Raw genomic sequence first — 27,245 nt, 5'->3', positions numbered from 1 at the left:
AAGTGAATAGCAGAAAGAGAAACACTGGCTTTATACTAGATTTCGAAACTGCAAAAAAATTCCATTGCTTCAAGAATGTGTTATCCTGCAGATAAATAATATTTAAGCCCGAATGCCCAGAAGATTGTATCGAACTAAGGATTTCAAAAACAGAAGCAAATCACCAGATCCAAATATTTTCAAAGTGCGGTCACTAAAACAAAAGGAGGTGTCCTAATGAATTTTACCGCCAGTCTGCCATGGTAGGAATTCACTTAGAAGGCGCAAACATATGCAAAATATTAGTACATGGTATTATTTTGTGAAATTGGTTTATGATCATGACAATTTAAGTCCCCCCAACACACACACGCACACAAAAAGGTCAGACAAGTTGAGCAAGTGATACTCCATCTCCTAGTAAGAAGGATTCATCCACCAACATAATGACTAAAAACCGTGGAGCGGGGAAACTAGGGCACGTGTTTACTAAATGAGATTCTCAGACAAGTTAGCATAAGCAACTTAATTGAGAGCAGGCAATTACTAACCAAGCACCAAACACAAACTTCTTCAAGTGAAGACCTGATAACCAAGTTCATAAAAGACAAGTTGGCATAAACAACTTAATTGAGAGCAGGCAATTAATAACCACGCACTAACTTCTCCAAATGAAGACCTGACAACCAAGTTCATAAAACTCAATAACCACATTGATATATCCGATACAATGTGATGCAACTAACAGGAAGAGAAATGCTGGCTTTATCATAGAACCCAGAAACCCAGAAAGGGTTGCGTTGCTTCAAGAATGGGTGGTGCCATGCATAAAAGTCATTTAATTACATAACACCTAGAGAATACAACTAAGGATTTGAAAACCAGAATCAAGTAGACTTTTACATCTTAACCATTGATTTCGCCAACAAAAAGGCACATGTTCCAAAATATAAAAATGCATGTACTAAAGTCTAAAACAAAAGGCGTCGCCTTACAGACTTTGAAATGTTTTTACTTGAGACCTTTATTTTTTCTTTTGACGTCCTGTCATCCCCAATTTCACAACTCTTGGATAAACCTTCTCCAGCGTTTGCATGAAGTTGTAATTTGGTAGAGCGGTAAAATTCAGTAATATTAAGTTGAACACCTTTAGACTTTGGTGATCTACTAGACCCTTCAAATGGTGAGGTTGAACTCTTCCTTCTTTTTGATTCTCTAAGTTCCTGCCAGTTTGCAAACAAGAAAACATTATAATTCTGCAACGCCTCCATAAGCTACTTCATTTCCACTTTCCTCTTAATCCAACAACATCCCAAGACATATATTTAATTCATTTGTAGATATTTACGGAGCACGTGAAATAAACTAACTCCTCAAGACAGATGATGCATCTCTATGGAAAGTATGGCCACCTCATGCCTCCATTGATTTTTACGATTTCCAAGCTCCTAAACCAATATCAAACTTTGACATGCTACCAACTCTCTTTACAATTAAACATTTTGTATCAAAAATATTTTAAACACTCTAATATAACCAACTTCTTAATGCATCCACTTCTGGTCAGATCATTTCACATCATATCACCAACATACTCACTTTATACCATAAATTACCTTAACATTTTGCACTGTAAAACTGCTAAATCATCAGTAACATGGAACCATTTGATGAAAATCTCTAATCATTGAAAATTAATTGAAATGCATAGAATGAGTAACACTCCAAACTTCATCTTAACCCACTTTCCCCAGCTCCTCCTTGAAGCTTTATCAAACATTATAGGAATGACCACCTCTATGTTGGCCATCCATTTCGACTATACTCATCCTAGCATCAAAATTTTCACAAGCACAGGGGGAAAGAAATTTTTAACAAAAAGCAAACATTCAATCTGGGGGAAAGGAATTTTGACTATACTCTTGGATATCTTGCACGAGTGAACCTCTCTTTTCCTGACATATTAGTTCACACCATGTAATGATGTGTGCAACTGTGTGTTTGAGGATGGGAGGGAGGGAAGAGAAAGTACAAACACACAGAGAAAATGTAGTGAAAAGGATTGGAAAAAGGACAAAATAATACCTTATCCTTCAAAAATCTGTCAACTTCTACTGGAAAAGCAGCACTAACAAGCTCCATATTTTCATCTGTCAACAAAAAGCAGTGCCCAGCATCCACATGAATCTGGGGGGCATCATCCTCCAATAGATCGGTGGATTCATCAGATTCTATAGACACTCCTTCATCTATATAAGAATCTTCGACAGGAATAGGATAAAGAGCACTGCCCATAATGGGGGTAGCTTTCTTCCATTTGACCACGTACACTTGATGCCCATATCTCATTTTCACACGTAAAATAGAATCGAACTCGTATTGACCACATAGCAAAGTTCTATCAGGCATTGTTTCGATTTCTCTCAAATATATTGTGGACAACATAGGAAGCATTCTCTGCCGAATATAAGCTGGCTCCCAGTGCTGATGGAAAACCAAGAAATCAACTAGCATCTCAGTATTTGGACTTCCCCATGATATAGAAGGGCCATCATTAGCTGTAAAAATTTTGAGAATTATTTTAGACCAGGATAAAATCAAGGAACTTTTACATATTCTGATGTATTTCTTAAAAAATATATATACAAGGAGAAAACGGGATTGAGGTCAATTCTTATCCAAAGCTATTGTAATGTTAAATCAACACATACTCAAATTCTTTCTTTTTCCAAACAAGCACCTTAAAAAATTATTTTGAAATGCATCATATAGAAAAGGAAATTAGTCTGAGAAGCTTAAACAAATGTACCACAATATTCTCCATTGTTGTTACACAAATAAATTTTAAGAATCTCATCATTTGGAAAGCCTGGCTCCATTGCAATCTTGTTGCAAACTTTGATCTGCCAAGTTGCACGCCTTTTCTTCTCCTTTTCTTCCCGACTCTGCCATTAATTTTCCACACAAATAGTTCAATGAGAGGAGAAATGAATGTTGCAGAGGGAGGGGAGAATGAGAGAAAGGGGTGATTCACAACATCCTAAATTTATATCCCAGTTTGGAGCTTAAGACACTTTTCCCTTTTCATAAGATAGTGAGGACTATAGATACGAGCGTTTTACGATAAAAGTCAAGATACCTTATCACAGGCCACGCAATTACATTTATACCCCACTGGCTTTTGCATGCAACCATCGCTAGTACCACAGTATTTACAAGAAAACTTCAAATGATTCTTTTTACTGCCTGGATGTCCACAAAATGAACAATGTAAAGATTTTGTATTCGGTGAGCTCGCATCTGAACTGGGTTTTGAATCATCTCCAGATTTTAGGACACTCAAAAATTGGGGATCCTCACTATTGCCTATTTCATGCAACCTGTTTCAATTATCTCATTAAATTCATATGGTTAAGATTTTCAATAAAAAAAAACACAATCTTACAAATGCGTTACGAACACAGAAAAATGAAAAACAAACCTATTTAGTATCTCATCTGCACTGTAAGTTTGGACAAAAAGAAGAGCCGTCTCAACCCCAATTCCCTGCACTCCATTTAGATCATGGTCATTCCCGACCAAAAGAGAGATGGCTATCAAGTGTTCCCTCTTCAACCCTAAACCAATTTTGATATCTGATATATGGTAGCATTCAAATGCTTCCTAGACAAGTGAAAGGATCACATAATTCTCTCAGATATATGACAAGAGCGTCAAATTGAAGAGTTGTATTTGAAATAAAGAGAAGGACAAAAGTCAATGATAATAGAATCTTACATATTTGCAGAGTAGGTGAATGCTTTACATTGACTTACATTCACATATTAACATTCTTTGTATCTCGTCATATTACTAATGCAAATCTTAATAAAATGACGGTTATCTGTCAGTAGACAGCTAGTGAAACAATTGCTCAGCAAAAAACAGCAGCAGATCTCTTCATTTACACCACTGTGTGTGCACAGAAGTCATCAGAAAGAAAAATGTTTCAGATCCCTCTAACCCTTTTTAGCTAGTGTAGAAGAATATGAGCATTTTAGCACCTTCAAATCTTACACTTTGTTTGAAGGAGGAGATCCAGGATAATGCAAGGATGAGGGAAGGAGTAGAAGGCAGTTGATCGCTTACTTCTTTTTAATATGAAAAAAACTTATTAAGCCACCAAGGGGGTGTGACCTGAGGTGAGGATACAAGGAGGAAAGATGTATATCATCAAGCACATTCCCAGAAGAAAAAGGAAACCAAAACTTGAGAAAGTTAAAAACTAGCTATTCTAAGAAAACCTCAAAAGAAGGCTCATTGTTGTTGAAGACTCCAATTGTTCCTCTCAATCGATATCATCCAAATTATGGACATGAGGATCAATTGAGGTATCCTCCTCTGATCTTTGTTCCTGAAAAATTGATCTCCAGCTAATGAGGAATTTGGAACCCACAGACCGCTTACAACGTTCTAAAGCTCTTTCTCTTCGTTCCTTCCCGCTAATGAAACTCCCATTAACGGAAAGGCTAATTTCCATCCCTTCCCTTCCTTCACTAAAAACTTCCAACCAAACCCTCAAAAATAGAAGGTTAGTACTCCTCTTTTGGTTAAAAGAGCATACTTTGAAGGTGAGCCATAAGAAACTAAATTCCATAGAGTTTTTTCATGTAATAAGTCAAGGGTTAGGACCTCCCAGATGCCCATTCATTTTTAAAGACCACAAGAAAATAAAGAAGTGCCACCATATTGCCATGCAGATTCTTATATAAGAATGATCACAAAAGCACCAATTGTTCAACATGTCCATTATACTGATGGTATTAGCAAATAATAAGACCATCTTAGCTTACTTTCTTTCATTGTATTCCATTCTACAGTTGGTCTAACCTACTAACTTTTAATAAATGCATCTTTCCATAAATGATAAATCTACCAAGTTTCATTCCTCCCAAATGTGTTCCTTGACCTCACTGAATCACTTGAATAACAAATAATGGCTCCTATTTGATTCACAGACACAATTGTTTGCTAGAAGAATCACACATAATAACTCTTCCTTAAATGCAGTCAATTGCAACGATATTCATCATATACTTTCATAACACTGCAATTACACCATAAAAAGAGTGTTTCCATGCCTACATTCATCTGAAAATGCATTGCCGGTTTCATGGGCTCAGTGGCTCACTACAACAACTTAACTCGCTGATAAGTCTTAGTGTCTTACCAATATGTGTTTTCAAGAAAAACAGATTCATTTAGATAAGCAAAAATTTCAAGCCCAGAGTGCCATTTATTTCCAAATGACCCTTTTTTTTATATCATACAATTGTAAAATAGTTATCAAATTTAATTATTCCAACGAAATGAAGAAGATAAGAAAAAATTAGTCTATAATAATACACTGATCAAAATAGGTAGACTCTGCCTGTCTGCCATCTTGAGTAGATGATAATTGATATGTCCAATGGCAGAAAACTTGAAAACAATATTGCTGAAATTGGTGAATGAGATCCTAGCAAAAATATATTTACCTTGGAATAAGGCCTGATGCATTTAATCACACATGTGGCCCCGAAAAGGAAAGCGTCACTGTCAGCTGTGATGCAAGCATCTACATGACCTTCACTATTTAATTGAGCACATAATGCTTCAGCCTCCCCTTTAGCTTTTAGAACAGGCATCCCAAATAGTTCAAGCAGTTCCTGGAAACCAATGTTACTAAATACTGAATGAGTACCCCAAAAGAAAGCCGCACTATCCAAAGAAAATTGGGGAAAATAATAGCAGGCTGCAGGCATAAGTCGAAAAGAATTTTCGGTTTTGAGAATTGAAATGATTTATTGACCAGTAACTGACCACACACTGATGAACAAATTTCTGAAATGCACGGTTTCTCTGAACTGAGAAACCTTCTTTAGTGGCCACCGAACTTGACATATCAATGCCCGAAAACTGGAAAAACCGAGCTACCCTTGCCTGAGATTTCAGCGGTGATGGGGTTCCATCAAGAACAAAGATTGGAAATGCCCCAAACTGTAAAATTTACAGAGAATTATCAACATACACTTTTTCACCCCAAAAGTAAATTCTATGTATGCTTGCAAAGGAATTGAAAGAAATACAAAACGCAAATAATAAATTTCTCTCGACTCTGATTCATTCTTTGGAAGCCCCCTAATGGCAGCCCAAAAGAGGCCAAGATAACTAGACCAATATACTGGTTCCATAGAAAATGCAAGAAAGCAAGAGACGCCAATATTTAAAATAAACCCAATAAAAAAGAAGATAATTTTAAATTCCAGAAACCAAGCACGGAGACCCAAATTTGTGTCCTGATTTAGGGAAGAAAACAAAGCTTTTAAAATATTCGATAACTTATTCTCCAATATTTTCACGAAAGCAGAAACCCGTATCAGAAATTCATACTTCTCCTCCGTATCAGACAATCATGCTTCTCATAAGCTAATAAAATAAATAGAGAGGTAAAACGAACAAAAAGGATTAATAAAATAAGAAAACTGAAGTGGGTAATCATTCACTAGAGACAAGCCAATACATTGTTCACTTCCGTTCTGATCTGCAGCCAAACAGACGAGTAAACATAAAATAATAACAACAATTTTTTTCTAAAAAAAAAGAGCATAATAGTAGTGGGAAACCTTGGAGAAGAGGTTGATTGTACGAAAGAAGGTGAGCCTGAGATGCGGGTTGCGAATGTAGTTCTTGATAGCGGTCTCGTGCTGAACAATCCAGTATGAGAGATCGACGGCAACGCGTTTATTCCTCAGAAAATCGGGTCCTTCAGGTCGCGCATAGGGTTTAAGCAAATCCCAGAATCCTCCTCCCACCCCCATCACTTCCTTCTACTTATCAATACAGACAAAAGAAGAAATTATCAAGCGAACCGAGTCCCTTATACATTAACTTTCTCGCTTCGTTTCAAATCCTTTCGAAAAGAAGAAGAAGAAGAAGTAGAAGAGCCAGAATTAGGAACGTCGAGGCTCGATCATATTTTTTTCCCGTTATGTGATGAGACTTCATGGGCCGGGCCTTTGTAGATAAACAAACCATGGGTGCTTGTTAATAGGCCCAAGAAGTCTCTTCATATATATCTTTTAAAAATTGCAATGACGTGGCATTTGCGTGCCCTTGAAAAAGACACAAACATCGGATCCGGGGAGCGGGGACCCACTTACGTATCAAAGTTTACAATCGTGTGGATTACTTACTAAAAACAAAGTGGGCATTTGGACTGGCTCGTTGACCTGCCAGACTGGCTGATTGTGGACAATATTAGACAAAGCAGCTGCAGATGCACAGAATCTCTCCGCAATCAATTCAACAATCACATTTTCCTGTCAGCAGCCATTCTAGCTTAGTTTTTGCACCGCCACACCATCTTCACAAATTTTGGAACGTTTTGGCATAAATTCCCCCCCCCCCCCCCCCCCCCCCAAATATTATATATATCAACAATATTGTTCACAAATTTTAACACCATACACGGTTGTTATCTAATTCTCCTGAATAACCGAAACACAACTCACTAAACAAGTCCTTCTACTATAGATCAAAATGCAACTCACTATGTTTAGGAAAAAGTCTTGTTGTCAAGTAAGGGATGCACCTGGCTTTATAAATCACTCGGTTGAGTAAGACCCAACGATGTGGGATACTAACAATCTGCCCTTCTTCCCTACACTAAAATCAACCCAGATTCTTTCACTTGGTCTAAATTAAAGTTCCAACTTAACCAAACATATTATGTGTGAGCTTAATTTGAAGCAAAAACATTGAGCTTAAGTAGTAGCAGACTAGCAATATCGTCAAAAAGACACATGAAAGTAACTGCACTTCAAACATATATATGATATGAAGTACAATTAATTATTGGATTTCGAGTGCGTGAAGTTTGTACGCATATGAGAATTATTCGTATATATGTGTTGGTTTCTGTGTAATTCAATTATGCCTTAAAATTACGAGATCTGATATGGTAAAACAGATCACGAGATCACTCGTGCTAGTACGCACTGCATGTGACCAACACAAGAAGAAGATACCAAAAATCGTATTATTAAACGAGTCAAAGCCGTTCTTCTTTGTCTCAAAGACCCCAAATCTGAGTCTTAGAGAGTCAACTAGCTATGTCCCCCATTTTTAAATAACAAATTAAGTGAAGCATCCACGCTCTTACGCTTATTTGTCTTCTCTCGTGTTCGCCACCTCCAGCTGCCTAGCTCCATATATATTATCCACATGTTGTCTGGAGATCTCCCCCAAGAACTTACCTCTCACCTTCTTCACACATACCCTTTATATTAACACACTCCCTCTCCCTCCATTTCAATCTTCTGATCAATCTCATTTTTTCTCTTCCTTAAAATCTTGTTTGGTTTTCCGAAACATGTGTCCAAACACCACAATGCCGAGAATGCTCAAAGATTATCTTCTGGAGGATTTGAATTCCTGCTCTTCGACTGGATTCAAATCGTTTCCCAGAAACCCACCACTATCTGATTATGCTGCACGACGTCCCAGGCCCAGCAGAATCCCATCGACTAAGGCGGCTTCAACTACAATCTCCGCATTTCAGGCAATGATCAACGCCGTCAAGAAGAACATCCAGTTCCTCAAGTCTCCGTCAGTTATCTTGCCAAGAAGCCTCTCACGGACTCTGTCCAGACGGAATTCCACCAAGAACAAGAACCGTGAACACAATCTCAATGTCCGTCAAGTCAAAATTACAGTCAAGGACATCATGCGGTGGACATCGTTCCGGGACATTAATGTCGTCAACCATTCTGAACCCTTTGAGTCCGCTCCCTCGCCAGATCATCACTGCACCAACACCACGATCTCAACTACCACTACGACCACAACAACTAGCTCTTGCACGTGTAGCAGTAGCGGCTCGAGTTGGTGCGACAGTGATTTCACCGAGGAGGATTTACAGTCATGGGGCGGTAACTGTGAAGAAGATGTCGGTGAAAATGATGTCGCGGATAAACCGGTTGTCCCCAACAACTGCGAGGATGTAAACACGGTGGAGCCCAAGGTGAGCAATTATTTTGGTTGGTGAATCGCATTTCTTAAAATATTTTGTAGTGTCTGCGGGTGAGGGACTGAGGGTGATATAATAGTCTAGTTTATGGTGCTAAACGGTGGCGTTTTGTCTTATAGTTAAGCTACGTTGACTGTACGGTACCTTGTAGTCTTAAATATGTTGCTTCTTTTTGTGGGCCCAATTTGTCTAACACCCAATTATTAATTTATATCGGCTTAGAAGTTAATTTAGTTTATGCACTCTTCATTGATAAAAAAAAAAAAAGAAGAAGGTCTTCCTAATGAGTGTTCTAAGAAAAATGATTAAGGATTCATTATAGCATGCCGTGTGATGATACTGGATAACAAATTTATCATATTTATCTAATGCCCTAAAGATGTTGGATAGCATTTCACATATTAATACATATTGATTCGAAAATCATGAACAGGGAGAGGCACCATGTGAGGAGGAAAGACATGAGCAGAGTCCAATTTCAGTGCTTCATCATGAATTCGAAGAGGATGAAGAGTCCTTGTCATCTTTGGATCAAAGCCTCGTCAACATTGAAAGTATGTAAATGTTTTCTTCTTAATTCTATTATATAATTTGAATGATATATATATATATAAATAAATATTTATGCTGATAGCTTGAGATTTAATTGGATTAATTAACAGGGACCAAAGAAAAGCTGATGCAAAAGATCAGACGGTTCGAGAGTCTAGCCAAAGTGGACCCCGTCAACCTCGAAAAATGGATGTCAATGGACGAAGAAACTAACAGCAGTACTGACATTGAGCAAGAAGAAGAAGAAGAAGAGGAACAAGAAGAATTAAGAGATGAGGAGATTGAAGAGAAGAATACTGTAACTGCATGGCACCTATTGGAACAAGTGAAGACAACAACTTCACTGGACACTGTGGAGCAACTAGTATTGTTAGATTTCTTTAGAGATGAATTAGGTGCAGACACAAATGACCAAATCGGACATCCAGGGCTGGAAAATGAGACCCTTACTAGGAAAGCAAGAGTTTGGTTGAGAGGGGAACACAGTACATTGTTGGATTTGGGAGTTGATGACAATGACGAACAAGAAAGGAGGGAGGCTTTGGTTAATGACCTCTATATGGAAGGACGACGAAGAAGGTGGAGTAGTAGTGGATTTGAGGAAGAGGGGAATGAGTTAGCTATGGAAGTTGAGAATGGTTTGTTGGGTGATTTAGTGGATCAACTCTTGCTTGAAATCTTGTTATGATGATGAACATAATGAAGAAAAGGCATAGCTCATGCCCCATTACAATTTTTGTAGATTGGGAAATAAATTTGGAAAATGAAGAAAAATAATAAGTCTTGGCTAGCTTTGTAATCTTATACTTTTCTTGCGGTTGGTGTTTTTTTTTTTTTTTTTCATCGCATATTAAGTTCAGGTTCCGGAGTCTTTGCATGCCGCTCCTATGGCGGCGTCCCCTTGGGCTATTAAAGGGTTAACTACCTCATTGGGCTATATATTAAAGGGTTAGCTATACAAACTATACTTTTTCGGAATCGAAAAATGGATTAATTAAGATCCCTCCGCTTCCAACGGTGAATTATAAACTTATAGGGTGTTGAAATCTACAATTAAAGAATATTTAAAAGGGATAACTAACAATTGCAAAAACGAGCAAAGGATGATGATTGAATCAGACCTTGGACACCAGTGGGATGCCAATCAAGGTCTTTGACGATCAAGTTAGAGACAATCAAGATGACAAAAAGGATATTAAAATAGAGCTGGTCTATGAATGTTCAATGTTTGAGAGTCTATGGTTAATATTTTCGGAAGAGCTTTGGGATCAGTTTATCCAGAAAAGATAGAGCTCATAAGGTGCTGGGAGGAGGAATAAGAAAATCCTTTTAACTATTAAAAAAGGATTTTAGCTTAAATAGTCCTTTTGATTATAGGAGGCTTTGATTCATGTTAACGTTAGAGAAAATGTCATATGTGACAGAGATGTCTCAATCCTGGGACTAGTCACTTAGCAAGTTTCATGCGTCAATAGTAAGGTCTGATACAACGGGTTTGGCGGAAGGATATCCGAATAAAGGTTTTTTTGTCAAGAGAAGGATGGGTTTAAAGATCGAGATCGCTTTTAAGGAAGTATCAGGTAGTATGATTGTGTTGAATAGAGTCAAAGATTTACCCAAGATTTACTTTATTGATTGAAGACTTTATTGACAAACTCAATATTGATTGAAGACTTTATTGACAAACTCAATATTGATTGAAGACTTTCCTTAATTGAAGATTCGGCAATCAATATTGATTTGTCTAAGTTCATAATTGATGCCTCAATTGTTGACTTTGATAGTGACTTTGATAGAGATTGTAATTACGTAGATCATTGATTGTAAACCAATGTAATAGCTATATAGGTGTTTCCCACTTCAATAAAAATTAATTGATTGCAAAATTAAGTTGGTATCGGAGCAAGGTTCTCTTAACATACTACCTCTCCATCACCGTAGCTACTAGGGGCCGACTGCTCCAACCATCCGACAGAAGCCGATTGCTTCGTCCATAACAGGTGCCGATTGCACCATTGAACCAGAATCTCATCCAGAAATTACAAACAACTCATGGCTGAATCCGGTGCTCTTATAGTTCCACCTGTGGTGACGCCAACTCAAGAACCAACCTCTATTCCTTATGGGATCAAACTGAATGGCTCAAATTTCACTCTTTGGTCTCAGGTGGTTACTATGTTCGTTGCTGGACGAGGAAAGATGGAATATCTCAAAGGTACGACCTCGAAACCTACTGTTAGTGACTCTACATATAATAAGTGGATGATGGAGGATGCTACTGTAAAAGGCTGGCTTATTGGCTCTATGAAGGCCGATATAATGAGTCTCTTTATTCGTTTACCCACTGCGAATGATGTTTGGGATGCTGTGTCTCAAACATATTTTGAGGGTGCTGATAAATCTATTTTGTATGATCTGTCTCGAAAAGCTATGGCAACTAAGCAGGCAGGGCGACCTGTGGCTGCATACTATTCCGATCTTAAGGTTATTTGGCAGGAGCTTGATCATCGTCGTCCAATTACCTTTACTCAGCCAGATGTGATTAAGACTCGAATGGCTGAAATTGATGAAGATCGAGTCTATTCTTTTTTGGCTGGGCTTGATGATATATATGATTCTGTTCGGGGAGATATTCTTCGTACTAATCCTCTACCTGGACCTGATAATGCTTTCTCAACTGTGAGACGTGAAGAACTTCGCCGGAATACAATGATGTCTTCAGAAGTTCCTCAGATGGCTATGGCAGTTCGAAAATATGGAACTCCAACAAGTTCTTTGTCACTTTCAGTACCTACTGGTGGTAAATGTACTCATTGCGACAGCACCAAACATATTGTAGTTACTTGCTTCAAAAAGCATGGATATCCCGAGTGGTGGCAGGCTCACAAAGAGCGATTACAAGCTCGAAAAGGTGGTAAAGTTGCGCTATGCACCTCACCTACAGTCCCAATGGCACCGACTCCTTCTTCAATGGATACCATGGCTTCCACTACTCCAGTTGATATCACTCACTCTGTGGTAGATCCTACTCTTCTCCAACAGTCAGGTAGTGTTGGTCTAGCCCTTCTTGCAACAAATTCTGAAAAAGATCCCGGTTGGATTCTTGACTCTGGTGCGACTAATCATATGACCTTTGATGCGTCCTTATTACGTGATGCTTGTTTACCAAATTGCTCTACTGTCACCAATGTCAATGGTGTTTCATATCCGGTTACGGGCGCTGGAAGGGTTAACTTAACTCCTTCATTATCCTTGGAGCACACTTTATTGATTCCTGCTCTTTCCAATAATCTTTTATCTGTGCCACAAGTTACTACACAACTAAATTGTTTAGTATTAATATATCCTACTTTTTGTTTCCTTCAGGATCTCTGCAGCGGGGAGATAATTGGGCGTGGTACTAAGAGAGAGGGATTATATTATGTGGAAGATGTTAGTATGGGATGATCTCTATCAGCAAAAGGGTCATCTAGGGCATCAGAAGATCAGATTCGGTTATGGCATCATCGTTTGGGTCATGTCTCCTTTGGTTACTTGAAATATTTATTTCCTACTTTATTTTCTACATGTGAACCTTCCAATTTTCAGTGTGATACATCTGTTTTGGCCAAGAGTCATCGTGCTACTTATTCTGATAGTTCTAATAAAAGAGTTGTGCCTTTTGCGTTGGTTCATTCGGATGTTTGGGGACCTGCCCCTGTTACTACTTCTACTGGCTTTAGATGGTTTGTATTATTTATTGACGATTGCACTCGTATGACTTGGTTTTACCTTATGCGTCATAAGAGTGATGTGGCTGCTTGCTTCCGCACGTTTCATACCATGATCAAAACACAATTCTCTGGTAATTTACAAGTTCTTCGATCTGATAATGGTGGTGAATTTGTAAATCAGGAGTTACAAGCTTATTTTCAGACTCATGGAATTTTGCATGAAACCACTTGTCCTTATACACCACAACAGAATGGTGTTGCTGAGCGCCGAAACAGACAAATTTTGGAGATTACACGTGCTGCCCTTATTGGAGCCCACATGGCACCACGTTTTTGGGAAGAAGCTGTTACCACAGCTGTATATCTTTTGAATAGGGTACCCACTCGTGTTCTACAATTTCAGACACCACTTGATAAATTGGCATCCTATGTAACACTGCCATCGCACCTCACACTTCCTCCCCGGGTGTTTGGTTGTGTTGTGTTTGTACATTTACAGAAACATCTCCGCACGAAACTTGATCCTTGTGCCCTCAAGTGTGTATTTGTCGGTTATCATCCTTCACAAAAAGGTTACCGTTGTTTTCATCCTCCTACAAGTAAGTTCTATGTTACTATGGATGTCACCTTTTCTGAACATGAAATGTTTTTTTCTTCACCCAATTCCACGCTTCCAGGCCCGAGTGGTGATACTGTTGTTGAAGCTCCAAATTGGATGGAGTTGTTTCCTGATCCACTGTGTGTTGCCGATACTGTTGCTGAAGCTCCCTCTCTCTCATCTTCGCTAGTACCCACTCCTGATACTCCTCGTACAGATCCTCCTGAGGTAAGCATTGAGTCTGATGTTAATACTAACAATATTTGTGATAATACTTGTGTCTCAATTGAAACTGACAGATACGTACTCCCACCAAGAAGTACTCGTGGTGTTCCACCAGATAGATTTTCACCAGAGGTTGTGCGAAAAGTGAAATATCCTATTGCTCAGTATGCATCCACTCACCGACTGTCAAAGGAATGCCGAAGCTTTGTCAGTAATATGACTGTCATAGATATTCCTACTAAAGTGCAAGAGGCGTTGTTGGATCCAAAATGGGCAACTGCAATGACTGAGGAGATGACAGCACTTGAGAAAAATCAAACTTGGGAATTGGTGGAGTTGCCGAAAGGAAAAAAAGCTGTTGGTTGTAGGTGGGTGTACACCGTCAAGTGCAAGCCTGATGGTTCGGTTGATAGGTATAAAGCTAGGCTTGTGGCTAAAGGATTCACCCAGACGTATGGGGTTGATTATCAGGAAACGTTTGCTCCTGTTGCAAAAATTAATACGGTTCGAGTCCTAATATCCCTAGCTGTAAATTTTGATTGGCCTCTACAACAATATGATGTAAAAAATGCTTTTTTACATGGTGAGCTACAAGAAGAAGTTTATATGTCTCTGCCCCCAGGATATGAAGCTCCAGGTGATCAAAGTGTCGTGTGTAAACTGAAGAAAGCCTTATACGGGTTGAAACAATCTCCTCGAGCTTGGTTTGGTCGATTCCGACTTGCTATGAGAAGATTCGGCTATAAGCAAAGTAATGCAGATCACACTTTATTTTTGAAAAGAGTTGGTGATAAATTAACGGCTCTCATTATTTATGTTGACGACATGGTAGTAACAGGCAATGATTCTGAAGAAATGCGTAAACTGAGAGACTATTTGTCAACTGAATTTGATATGAAGGATTTGGGAGGATTAAAATATTTTTTGGGCATTGAAGTTGTTCGTTCTGAGCAAGGCATATTTTTGTCCCAACGAAAGTATGTGCTTGACTTATTAACAGAAACTGGTATGCTTGGATGTCAGCCAATTGGATCTCCTATGGAACAAAATCATGGATTGGAAGAGTCTTCGAATCAAACTTCAATAGACAAATTACGATATCAAAGGTTAGTTGGGCGTTTAATCTATTTGTCTCATACGAGGCCAGATATTGCATATGCGGTCAGTGTTGTGAGTAGATTTATGCACAATCCTGGTAAACAACATATGGATGCAGTTATTAGAATTCTGAGATATTTAAAATCTGCACCGGGAAAAGGCTTACTCTTTTCTAAGAATGGGCATGCAGACGTATGGGGCTATACCGACTCAGATTGGGCAGGTAAAGGAGACCGAAGAAGATCAACCACTGGGTATTTAACTTTTGTTGGAGGAAATCTGGTTACTTGGAGAAGTAAAAAGCAAAAAGTTGTCTCATTGCTAGTGCAGAAGCCGAATACAGAGCAATGGTGAAAGGTATTTGTGAGTTGTTATGGCTCAAACGGCTTATGGGGGAACTGAGTTTGTCCATTAAAAGACCAATGAAATTGTATTGTGATAATCAGTCAGCAATTAAAATTGCTGAGATCCCAGTGCAACATGATCGGACTAAACATGTGGAAATTGATAGGAATTTCGTGTATGAAAAGCTAGAAGAAAAAATAATTGAAGTTCCGTATATGAAGACCGAAGATCAGTTGGCTGATATGTTAACCAAGGGAGTGTCAAATTCAGTGTTTGCTGATTCACTTGTCAAGCTGGGCATGTACGATGTCTATGCACCACCTTGAGGGGGAGTGTTGAATAGAGTCAAAGATTTACCCAAGATTTACTTTATTGATTGAAGACTTTATTGACAAACTCAATATTGATTGAAGACTTTATTGACAAACTCAATATTGATTGAAGACTTTCCTTAATTGAAGATTCGGCAATCAATATTGATTTGTCTAAGTTCATAATTGATGCCTCAATTGTTGACTTTGATAGTGACTTTGATAGAGATTGTAATTACGTAGATCATTGATTGTAAACTAATGTAATAGCTATATAGGTGTTTCCCACTTCAATAAAAGATTAATTGATTGCAAAATTAAGTGATTGTCGGGGTCAATCTAAAAGTGTTGATTATAAGACCTAAGGTCGAAACGATGAGGGAGTGAGAGTCGGTGAAGACATTACGAGGATGTCGACGTTGAGGTACGTAGCGGGGGTGTTGTCATCGAGGTTACAAGAATGACAAAATCCCCAAACATGACCACTTTGGATCTTTAATTTTTATTTATTTTAATATATCTATGGCCTATTGTGGGCTCGCATCAAACATGACCAACTTTGGGTCTTTGCCAAGCCTATGTAGCTTCTATTGGGCTTATAGCAAACATTTGGATCTCTCTTTAGACCACAAACAAATCACAATCCATTAATTGGGTTTAGGCTTTAGGGTCTAATAATACCACTCTTGGAATTTGCACCTTATGGTTAGCCTATGTTAATGGACCTTCAACATGAGTTCATAATGCAAAAGACATGGTAACCCATATTTGCTCAAAAGCCAATGGCTCATGAGCTAGCTAGGATCCAATTAATTAGTGTATTGTAAACTAGTTTCATTCCTCTTAACTTTGATTAATCTCCAACAATAAATGGATAAATTTCAGAAGGGATATTTATAAAGAAGTCCTTAATGGAGTAGTTCTACATGCAACCTTTCTAGGATTAGAAAGAAGAAGGTGACTCACCTCACTTAACACACCAGTAGTAGCCGTGTAGCCCACCAACCTCTCTCTCTCTCTCTCTCTCTCTCTCTCTCAACACACACACAAACTCCATTATATTAATAACCGTCAAAGAAACCAACCTTCCTTTCTTTCTTCATTCACACCTCACTCGTGCTCCCCCCATTTCCCTTCTCTACAAACATTTCAAACCGTCTTTCTCTCTTCCTCTTTGATCCATCTCTTTTAATTTCATGGCTTCTAAGCTTCATTCAAAGAACAAAACTCATGAGCTATTCACATCGGTATCGTTCATAGCCGGTACAGCTTCTTGGTTCATTGCCCTTGTGATTGTATTATTCATATTGCTGAGCTCTTTGGGAGAGGATGACTGTGGTTATGGTGATGAGGAGGTTGTTGTTAGAGGTGATCAATTTTCGGGCCGTCCGTGCGACGAAATCTATGTTGTTCAAGAAGGGGAGACTCTTAATAGTATTAGTGATAAGTGTGGTGATCCTTTCATTGTTGAAGAGAATCCTCATATTCATGATCCGGATGATGTTTTTCCTGGCCTTGTCATCAAGATTACTCCTTCAAAGACCAGCAAAAAGGCCAATTAAGTGGTGGTTCAATGTTCAATCACTTATTTAATTTGTTCATGAAAAAGGTTCCATTTTCTCTTTTTTGGTTATTTTTATGGATGCAAGAATTAATTTACTTGTGTTGTTTTGCAAGTTAGTAGATATATGCATACATACAGAAGATATATCTAGTTTTTTCTGTGTGTGTTTATATATGGTGAGAGGTAATAAAAAGATAAACGTTAAAGGTGCTAGTGAAATGATATTCATTTTAGAATTTTAAATATACTAGTCATATATATATATATATATATATAGCCTACTTCTTATAATTTGAATAATAAATAATGATGATGATGATGATGATTATTATAATGATAAAACATGATTTGTCAAATCCATTATATATAAATGTGAATTGAACTCTTCAATAAATGTACCACCTTAATTAATATAGAAATGTAATTATGAGTTTGTGTATGAATTGACCACTTCAAAAATTTCTTCTCAAGAAAAAAAAACATTTTAAAATTTAAATTAAAAACAAAAGGTAAAGATTTATATTCGAAAATCAAATATTAATCTTGTTTTTAGGTGATATGTGGTAAAAGAATAGATATTCTTAAGATATTATCTTAAAATTTTGTTTATTAATCGTATATTGAACTAGTCTATCCACATTAAGGTTCCAATTAGCCTTGTTGAGTTGATAATCTTTTATATTTATGTGTGAACCAAAAACAATAAAAATTGCATCTGTATTGTGTTACCAAAATGGATTGATATAATTCACTTTTTAAATTATAATAATATAATTTGCAATACAACATTAAAGGATTCATACCCATGTTCTCTTTCTTCTTGGTCATCTTAATTGATATATATACATACATATGTAAACACAAGATACTTAATTCAAGCTTGGAATAGAACAAAAGAGGCAAAGCTATCAATTCTGCAAAGATAAAAAATCAAAGATGAGATGACATATATAATGGAATTAGCTTAATTAATAGTTGAAGTAATAACACAAGTGGTGGGTTTATATTCAACATTTTGTCACTCTCAATTGATACTAGTTCAACTTGATTAATTAGGAACCACTAGCTATAATAACATGTTTTGATTGGTTAAAACTTGTTTAATTGATCAAAGTCTAATGATTTGGTTGTTGAAGCTAAATATCTTATCTTCTGAGTTAGATTATACATTTATAATCATTAGTCGGCATACAAAGTTGCTAGTGCATCCAATTTATTTAAGCATAATGAAATAGCAACTTCCCATCACAGTGTGTGTGTGTATATATATATATATATATATATATATATATATATATATTGTAGCATGAGTTATAGCACAATATTTGTGTGGTTTTAGTATAATCCTACCTAAGTTTACAAGGAGAATAAACCCCTTTTTTCACTAAAGGTATCACTTTTAAATTCTAAACCCAATTTTTCTATATCATATAACATGTATATAAATTAAGTAGGGTACTCATGTGATATTTTATTTTATTGTTTTTGAAATACCACTGAGAAATATGTTTCTCATTGGAAATCGAATCTTTTTTGATAAGCAACAGAGATATATAGACAACAAAAGGAAATACAAGAGGGCATCTGGTGGGATGAGAAATCAAACATTGGACACACATATGCCTAATCCAGTTGATTGTCAATCGAACCACCTCTCGTATTGGGACGTGGTATTTTATTGGATACCATTGACACATGATTTTTTGAGGTTTTGCGTTTTATATTTTAATTTGAAATTATCATTAAATAGATTCAAAACTCTTAAATATAATCAAATTTTGATCGTAAAATTTTCAGAATTCTTAAATAATCGAATGATATGATCAACTCTTAAATATTTTAGTAAGTATATATAGAGGTTTGATCTTAGCATGAAATATAATTATTAAGCAATGAATATAACTAATTTAAAGCCTACTTTTTTCAGGTCCATTACTAGCGGGGGAAACTATGTATAAGTTCATATATACTTAACATAGAAATTAATGTGAATAAATGGACCTAATTGGGACATGAAAATCAACACACAACATCAATAGGAATCAACTTCTGGAAGAATCTTGTAGGTTCAAGTCCAATAAATTTCGAGCTCGTACAATATTGTATAGGATACATGGTTTACAGATTATTATACAAAATTCGTAGGATTATCCAATGCACACTTAAAATATTGTATATTATATCCATCTTAATTCTCTAATATGGGAACGACTTGCAGCTTAGTTGGTAATGTATTCTCACACCTATATATTGTGTCTAAGTTTCGATCTCCCTCCCCATCCAATGCATCAAAAAAAATTTAATTCTCTAATATTGTATAGTAATATGTTATTTGAGAGAGATTGTTGTAAATAGTTTTGTTTACTTACTTTAAATTTTCTTTGTCACAGTCGAGCAAATTATAGGCAAAAGGAATAATTTGAAATTAAGAATGATATTTACAAAAACTTCATAGCCAAAAATCATTTTCACATATTCACATTTTATTGAAAATGATCATTAGATAATAAAAGTGTTGTCCCTTGAGAGCATTCAATAAAGAGAAATTTTATTTACACATCACTAATATACTATCTTTACATCGTTTTTTAATTTTTTTAATTTATAAAAATATCATTGTATAAAATGATATATTAACACTTAAATTAAAAAATTAAATAAATAACTTTTACATATTAAATTAGAGAAATATGAATCAAGGCTCCTTAAAAGTCACGGTTTCACCTTGAAACAAGGGTAATTTGGTCTAGATGGGCCGATTACAAACATATTAGGTCATAAATTCACAAAAGATGCATGGTCACTTATGTGTCAGATCTCTTTAAAGTTCTTAGCTATCACTTCTTTACTAATAATCCTATCATGAAAAAGTAAATTTTGGGTATTCATATACCTAATCCAAACAATTATCAATCAAATCACCTCTAATTAGTATCCATTACTTAAGAGGGGTAAAAATGACGTGTATGGTCCTAGTGACGACGTTACGTGAATTGGAATTCTCTCCCCGTTAAAAAAAAAAAAAAAAAAAAATAAATACACACCGAAAGTATATATGCACTCGCCAATTCTTCTCCCGTGCCGTGGGATTTTACTAAGGTCCACCTCCTTCAAAAGAGTGGATGGTCCACCCCATTAGAATAAGAGTGTTAAAATTATATGTGAAGGTTATGATGGTCTTTTCCAAAACTTATATTTTAAATCGAACGGTTTTTAAGAAGGGTGGATTGAGGGTGGACTGACAATCGGGTGGACGTAAGACGGTCCCCGTGCCGTGACTTCGAACAATCCTCTCTAAGAACCTACCAACATACATAACTTTGAGTTCGATTTGTACACTGATTGGAGACCAAAATCGAGTGAAAACTCCGCCTTGCCTCTCTAGATTTCTGGGTTGTGGTGGAAATACAAATTATCAGAAGTGGTTGCAAGAATGGCTTCAGAAAACCAAGATATACCGGAGGGAAATGTACAGAACATACTGGAGCAAGAAAGCCTCAAGTGGGTCTTCGTCGGAGGCAAAGGTGGTGTCGGCAAAACGACCTGTAGCTCGATTCTCTCAATCCTGCTCGCTAGTGTTCGATCCTCCGTGTTGATCATCTCCACCGATCCGGCTCACAATTTGAGCGATGCGTTTCAACAGCGATTCACCAAGTCCCCAACTTTGGTCACTGGCTTCACCAATCTATATGCAATGGTACGGCCTTTGCCTTTTCTGTGGAATTCTCCGTTTTGGGGGGGGATTTGGGTTTTGTGGGTGTGCCTTATTTTGGAATTTTCTTACTGTTAGGTTAGTTGTTTTTGTAAATTGTTTTTAGGACTGTCCTAAACAATATGGAATACCGTAATTGGTTGATTAGTGCAAAATTGGCGAAGTTAGTTGTGCTTTCTTAATTTTAATTGATGTCTTGGCTTTGTATTGAAATGAAAATTGTTTTGGGTTTGGACTGAATGGTTTTTTTCGGAATGGTTATCGAACAGCTGAGTGTATGGGATTGATTTCTTTTATTCTTTCCTTGAGAAGTGAGAACCAATACATGTGAAAGGAAGGAATGGTGCCTTTGTCAATTGGGGACATCCTGTGCAATGGTTCTCGGTTTTGTGCAATTTAGAAGGATGATTTCAGGAGGATACAATGTATCCTTGTTGTTCACTCGCATGTGCAGAACTTTTCTACGACTGCAATTTGTTGACCAAAGTCCTGAGACTCGTGAGTCGTGAGCATCATACCCATTTTTGTTTAGTCTTTGTTATGACTATTTGTAAGTCCCACATCTATTGGCAATGCCAAGAGATGTGGGTTTATAAGAGTGAGCCCCCTCTCACATGTCTGAAGCCTTTTCCTTAGTTAAGTGAGTTGGGCCTTGGCCCACTTACTAGCTAGGGAGAAACAAAGTCGTGCTGGCCCGATATACCCACAGGAACCAGCAAACTCAAAGCGAACAATATCATGGATGTGAGTAGGGTTGGGATTTTTGACGGTCTTGTTTGGATTCTTTCGTATTTTCCATTAAGACAGAATAAGTAGGGCACTCCTTGTGTATTTCTATTTGTAGGTATGTTAGTTTTCCAGTGTGTGCATTTTTCTATTTTCTTTTTCTAGTTCTGAGTTGATGTTCTAGCTCCTAATGGTTTATTCGTTGTTTCAGGTATTATATGATTTTGACACTTTGGGTGTTTTCTTCACAGGAGGTGGATCCTACTGTCGAGAATGAAGACATGGGGAATAATAATGATGGGATGGATAGTTTGTTTTCTGAGCTTTCCAATGCAATACCTGGAATCGACGAGGCCATGAGCTTTGCTGAGATGTTGAAGTAAGAACCAAAGCCATTTTTACTAAGTGGATTAAAACCATCGTGATCAAACAATTCTTAGTTAAGATAATCTTATGGAGTTGGGATTTTAAATTTGTGGGCTCTGTTGACTGCTACTCCATGTACCATCAGTCAAAAAAAGAAAGAGTCCAATTTATACTAATGATAGGCAGACCTATTGTCGCACGTATGCATGCTCTAGCCATAGTTGATTGACGAACCACAATGAGTACCAGATTTCATGACTGAAGTCACTTGTGACTTCTGAGCATTTTTGCTGTTTGATTAGTCTTATAGAGGCTAAATCATTTTCATGATTCTCGCCGTTAAATCCAACATTGTTTGATAATTTGCAGCAAAATACATTATTTTCATGTCAATTGCTGTAAAGCACAACTAAGTTTAATTTTTGCTAGCACAATACTGTAAAATTATGCCTGTAATGGGTCAAGGATTCATCTATCACACATTTTTTCCAGTGTTGTGCCTAGTCATCCACATAGTTGCTCTGTTTTATAGTACTCAGAACTTTAATCGCATTTATGCATTCATTTCTTTTCACGTATATTTCTGAAAGTAACTTGTTTATCAGTCCTTTAGGGTTTTAGATTGTTTGTAGACTTTGTTTCATATGCCAGCATGAGAATCCTTCTTGTATCTATTAATCTAATGCTATCTGCATAAATTATCTCCTGCAGATTGGTGCAAACAATGGATTATTCTGTTATAGTATTTGATACAGCTCCTACAGGCCATACACTAAGGCTATTACAGTTTCCTTCAACCTTAGAGAAAGGGCTTGGGAAAATGATGTCCTTGAAAAATAAATTTGGTGGCTTATTGAGCCAGGTATGTCCTTCAAGTTCTATTGTGTGTGATGATCTGCTTTAAGCCTTCGATAGTTATCACTATCAAGTTGGAACCTTTATTTTTTGCTCAACTCCATTTATGTCATAATTGATATTTTTGTGGCCTAACACTTTCAAACGGCTGGTACTGTTTAATCATCATGCATTTGGGTTAGTGAATAATGCTGATTTCCTTACTCACTCGCAGGTAGTCATTTTGCCTAAATCCTGATTTAGTGTACTTTTTAAATTAGTATCACCAGCAAATTATCTGTATTCGGGTTGATTGTAGGAAACATTCCTCTTGAAAAACCTTTTTATCTCAAGATTTCCCCCAGTGATTTTTCATTTTCAATTATGGGCTTTGGTCCCACACTAACCCTGCTTTAGCCCTATATTATTTTTCGAATGATGGAATGAATTCATTAAGGCACCAAGAAGGTGTCTCCAGAATACAACCTAGGCACCTGACAAAGCATCAGATGCCGGAGAAGTGTTGATGCTAATACTTCTTAGAGGCCCACTAGGCCAAAAAGAAATACAATCTAACTAATCCTTTTCAAAATCACTAAAGCTCATTTTTTTCCTTCAAAATCTCTTTTGTTTCTCCCTTTCCAGGTCAGCCCGCTGATGGCCAATGGGATTATACTGATCAGATCTTTGTTTTGGAAGGAACTCTCATGCCCAGTGCCCACACCTCTTCCTTGATAGTTCTTGCTTTCATCCAGGAGTTCAAACATCATTATAGCCTTTTTCATAAGTACGAGACCCCAACTCATCATAGCTTCAACCCAATTCCTTTTTGAATACAAGAAAATTTATTGGAGAATGGCAACTGGAGATACCTCCCAAGTATGTCAAGAGGAAGTACGATTATCCTCTTCTAGGAAGTTAGAATTATTATGATTACAATCTGCAGAAGACCAAAACTTCAAGTTTGGAACCAGATATTTATGGTTTCCTTGTAGCAAGACCCCATATCTAGGTTGCATTTGAGCTTTTCCTTATTTTTGTTCTCTCTTTAGTGCTGCAAATGGTTATGTTACTGTTCTCTGTACTCCACTGCTTCACCTTTTGGACTTAAAAAGCATATTTTGTTACTTTCGCTTTGACAATGCTGATGTGAGGGTGAAATTCCAATTTTCTTATTTTCCTATATGCAAAAAATTGACTCAAAACCCTGCCTTTGGTCCTCGATATTTTTATTCCCCCTCAAAACTGTAATTTTTCCAGTTACTTATTTGTTCTTGGCATCTTGCTGCATGTGTTATGATGCAATTCATAAGTTCTGAAAGTTTTGTGGCAGATGACCCGTATCTTTGGTATGGGAGATGAGTTTGGTGAGGATGCAATTATGGGACGGCTCGAAGGCATGAAAGATGTCATTGAACAAGTAAATAAGCAGTTTAAAGACCCAGTAAGATCTCACTTTGACAAGCTCATTACAAGTATTATCATTTTGAAATTCATTGATGTCAGATCTTAATGTTGTTTATATATATATATATGGCTCATAAGTGGCATATACTCTCTAAAAGGACCTATTAGATAGAGGAGAGGGTATCACATATGTGCACATACAATTCACTCAAACTAGACGATGTGGGACATTTATCTCTTAATATATTGTATTATATATTCTTATATATATATAGAGAGAGAGAATCATATATATGTTGCTTGATTTCGTTGGTGAATTGGAATCTTTCTTGATTTCTTTATTCTTAATCGTTCCGGTGCCAAATTTGCTTATTTGTACCTTAATGACCAGGAAAAAATATGGTGGCCTTGAATAAAAATTCTTTTTCATTCAAAAAGAAAAAGTGACCAAAGTAGGTAACCTGGATTAATTGTGAAGCAATGACAGTATAAACCTTAGTATAGTATTTAAAGCACACTAGAAGGTTTCAATATATTCACAAACAACTCCAGGAACTATAAAGTAGACTACTAGTATATGTATTAAAACCTCTGTTCCCTGAAATTTCTGAAATGTGACTTCCTTCTTATTGTGATGCAAACTTTGCTGTACTTGAGGCACAAAGCAGTTGGCAGTAACTGCTGTGTGCACTTTTTCTGGATGGTCGTCTATTTGACATTACATTCCATACCTTGCTAAAAAACGCAGATCAGAAAGCAGATAAAGCTAGCTCATTCGAACCTGCAAATAAGGTAGTGATGCCTCTTAACCAAAAGAAGAGGCCCTACTGAAAAAGCCCTCCCTGCCCACCATCTATCGATTCTTGAGATGCGAGATGTTCCCTACTGTTTCCTTTTGATGGCCCTACTATTGCTGAAACAGTGTCTCGACTCCTTGCTCCCAACTAATCCCTCACCACTTACTACATTCTTCAGTACCTTAGATTCCATGAAAGCAAATGATGGAATAGCACTAGCAAACAAGAACAAGGGTTTCTTCTATTCTTGGAGTTAAATCTTATAGCATGTTGTTATTTTGGAAAGTGTTATCATGTTTAGACTAGCCATTCGAGTTTTTTTTTTTTTTTTTATGGTTATGAAACATTACAAGTTTGTAATGTATTTTATTTGGATAAGAAATCATTTTCTTTAAATATTGGTGTTGGTCCTCGTTAGTTTCTAGACATGTCCTTGGTATTCAGCCCACCTTTTACTGTTTCGGTTTAATTTCTTTATAATATATAATTTCTTCGTTATCATTTTCTTTTTCCTATTGCACTCACAGTTTTCTTCGACAGGATTTGACAACCTTTGTCTGTGTTTGCATTCCGGAGTTCCTCTCTCTATATGAAACAGAGAGACTGGTGCAGGAACTCACGAAGTTTGAGATAGACACTCACAACATCATCATTAACCAAGTTCTTTTTGATGAAGAAGGTGTGATTGCCGTCTTTGTCATTCTGCTTATTTTTACCTTTGATACTCACATTGAATAAGAAATGGACCTTACTGATCCGTACTGTCATTATAGATGTTGAATCAAAGTTGCTGAAAGCCAGAATGCAGATGCAGCAAAAGTACCTTGATCAGTTTTACATGTTGTATGATGACTTTAACATCACTAAGCTACCATTGTTGCCAGAAGAGGTAACTCTCCATTGCCATACTGAAGAAACTAAAGAGAATTTTGAATTTGTGTGCTAGTATGTAATTATGTATAACATTGAGCATGCATGAAACAGTGCCAAGACATTCATCAACAAATTTCAAGTTAAAATTTATTTTTTCCTGCCGTTCGTTATGGTTCTCTGAATAGAACCAACGTGGAATTCTACTTCCTGGAGGGCTAGTTTGCTTACATGGTTGATTCTAGCATCTGTTTATATTTATTGGAGCTTTACTTTGTCTTAGAGCTTCACCATTAGTTTGTAAACCCTGCTGAGTTCTTTAATTCTTTTTTTAAAAATTCTGGTCTCTTTCCTGATCTTTTATCAGTGAATATATAGCTTTAGAATTTTCCTTTTAACTCTCAGCCCTTTGACATGGTTGTTGTGGATGTCATAGGTTACTGGGGTCGAAGCTTTGAAATCATTTTCGCATCATTTTGTGAGACCATATGAACCTTCAACCCATAGAAACACGGTGGAAGAGCTGGAGAGAAAGGTATCCACACTAAGGCAACAGTTGAAAGATACTGAAACAGAACTAGAGAAACTCCGAAAAGGAAAGCAAAAAATCTAAATTTTTCCTCATGCACCACTTTTTGGTGGCCCCTCTTTTTTCCCATTCTTTGCTACCAATACTATCAGGTGGCATCCTCCAACATTGAGCTGCCAATATTTTTCACTTTTCGGGTAGTATATGTACACCAATTGGAATAATTGGATCGCACTATTTGAATGTAGAGAGGATATTTTAGTTATTTTTTGGAGTATTGATACTCAGGCATTTCAAACGTTTTCGTTGAAGTGGTGATGCCTATTTATTCTTCGTTGCCTTGTGCGATGAAACTGTATATTTTGAGGTCTTCTAACTTTTATCTGCATCATGTTTGTGACCATATTTCTCATCTCTGCCTCGTGCGCTAGCTAAGATTGGCATTGGTTGTTTGTGAGCAACTAAGTAGGTTCAATATTGATTATTTCCTCTCTAGTGATAGATGGGAAACTGATAAATGTCGTTCCAAAGAGAATGCCCTCTAATCTAATTTATTTTGTGGAAAACTGT

The 27,245-nt window shown here is 36.9% G+C and overlaps 4 protein-coding genes across 4 annotated transcripts; 3 read left to right on the top strand and 1 right to left on the bottom strand.

Moving 5' to 3' along the window:
* Window positions 1-642: 642 nt before the first annotated feature.
* LOC119982501 (flap endonuclease GEN-like 1) lies at window positions 643-6,972 on the bottom strand. Its single transcript, XM_038825925.1, has 8 exons — window positions 6,624-6,972; window positions 5,821-5,997; window positions 5,496-5,666; window positions 3,461-3,642; window positions 3,119-3,359; window positions 2,789-2,924; window positions 2,065-2,537; window positions 643-1,202 (listed from the first exon to the last, which is right to left on the bottom strand). Exons 1-8 carry the CDS (start codon window positions 6,816-6,818, stop codon window positions 951-953), a joined length of 1,827 nt encoding a protein of 608 aa, XP_038681853.1. The 5' UTR covers window positions 6,819-6,972; the 3' UTR covers window positions 643-950.
* Window positions 6,973-8,273: 1,301 nt separating this feature from the next.
* On the top strand, window positions 8,274-10,356 carry LOC119983151. Its single transcript, XM_038826835.1, has 3 exons — window positions 8,274-9,022; window positions 9,462-9,582; window positions 9,691-10,356. The coding sequence occupies exons 1-3, from the start codon at window positions 8,372-8,374 to the stop codon at window positions 10,266-10,268; spliced, it is 1,350 nt and encodes a 449-aa protein (XP_038682763.1). The 5' UTR covers window positions 8,274-8,371; the 3' UTR covers window positions 10,269-10,356.
* Window positions 10,357-16,960: 6,604 nt separating this feature from the next.
* On the top strand, window positions 16,961-17,554 carry LOC119981615. Its single transcript, XM_038824687.1, has one exon. It carries the CDS (start codon window positions 17,067-17,069, stop codon window positions 17,430-17,432), a length of 366 nt encoding a protein of 121 aa, XP_038680615.1. The 5' UTR covers window positions 16,961-17,066; the 3' UTR covers window positions 17,433-17,554.
* Window positions 17,555-20,706: 3,152 nt separating this feature from the next.
* LOC119981786 (ATPase ARSA2) lies at window positions 20,707-27,078 on the top strand. Its single transcript, XM_038824919.1, has 7 exons — window positions 20,707-21,131; window positions 22,124-22,251; window positions 22,950-23,100; window positions 24,406-24,516; window positions 25,817-25,955; window positions 26,050-26,165; window positions 26,583-27,078. Exons 1-7 carry the CDS (start codon window positions 20,868-20,870, stop codon window positions 26,757-26,759), a joined length of 1,086 nt encoding a protein of 361 aa, XP_038680847.1. The 5' UTR covers window positions 20,707-20,867; the 3' UTR covers window positions 26,760-27,078.
* Window positions 27,079-27,245: the final 167 nt, after the last annotated feature.

This window comes from Tripterygium wilfordii, chromosome 17, assembly GCF_013401445.1.
Source record: "Tripterygium wilfordii isolate XIE 37 chromosome 17, ASM1340144v1, whole genome shotgun sequence".
NCBI classification, from domain to species: Eukaryota; Viridiplantae; Streptophyta; class Magnoliopsida; order Celastrales; family Celastraceae; genus Tripterygium; species Tripterygium wilfordii.
This window is presented reverse-complemented; position numbering and strand designations above follow the sequence as displayed.

Excerpts from the sequence above, each read along its gene's own strand:
- LOC119981615 (XM_038824687.1), top strand. The coding sequence starts at position 17,067 with ATGGCTTCTAAGCTTCATTCAAAGAACAAAACTCATGAGCTATTCACA.
- LOC119981786 (XM_038824919.1), top strand. The coding sequence starts at position 20,868 with ATGGCTTCAGAAAACCAAGATATACCGGAGGGAAATGTACAGAACATA. Across the intron at positions 22,252-22,949 it reads AGCTTTGCTGAGATGTTGAA|ATTGGTGCAAACAATGGATT; the intron begins GTAAGAACCAAA and ends TATCTCCTGCAG. Across the intron at positions 25,956-26,049 it reads AGTTCTTTTTGATGAAGAAG|ATGTTGAATCAAAGTTGCTG; the intron begins GTGTGATTGCCG and ends CTGTCATTATAG.
- LOC119982501 (XM_038825925.1), bottom strand. The coding sequence starts at position 6,818 with ATGGGGGTGGGAGGAGGATTCTGGGATTTGCTTAAACCCTATGCGCGA. Across the intron at positions 2,538-2,788 it reads CAACAATGGAGAATATTGTG|CTAATGATGGCCCTTCTATA; the intron begins GTACATTTGTTT and ends AAATTTTTACAG. Across the intron at positions 1,203-2,064 it reads ACAGATTTTTGAAGGATAAG|GAACTTAGAGAATCAAAAAG; the intron begins GTATTATTTTGT and ends GCAAACTGGCAG.
- LOC119983151 (XM_038826835.1), top strand. The coding sequence starts at position 8,372 with ATGTGTCCAAACACCACAATGCCGAGAATGCTCAAAGATTATCTTCTG. Across the intron at positions 9,023-9,461 it reads TAAACACGGTGGAGCCCAAG|GGAGAGGCACCATGTGAGGA; the intron begins GTGAGCAATTAT and ends AATCATGAACAG. Across the intron at positions 9,583-9,690 it reads AAGCCTCGTCAACATTGAAA|GGACCAAAGAAAAGCTGATG; the intron begins GTATGTAAATGT and ends ATTAATTAACAG.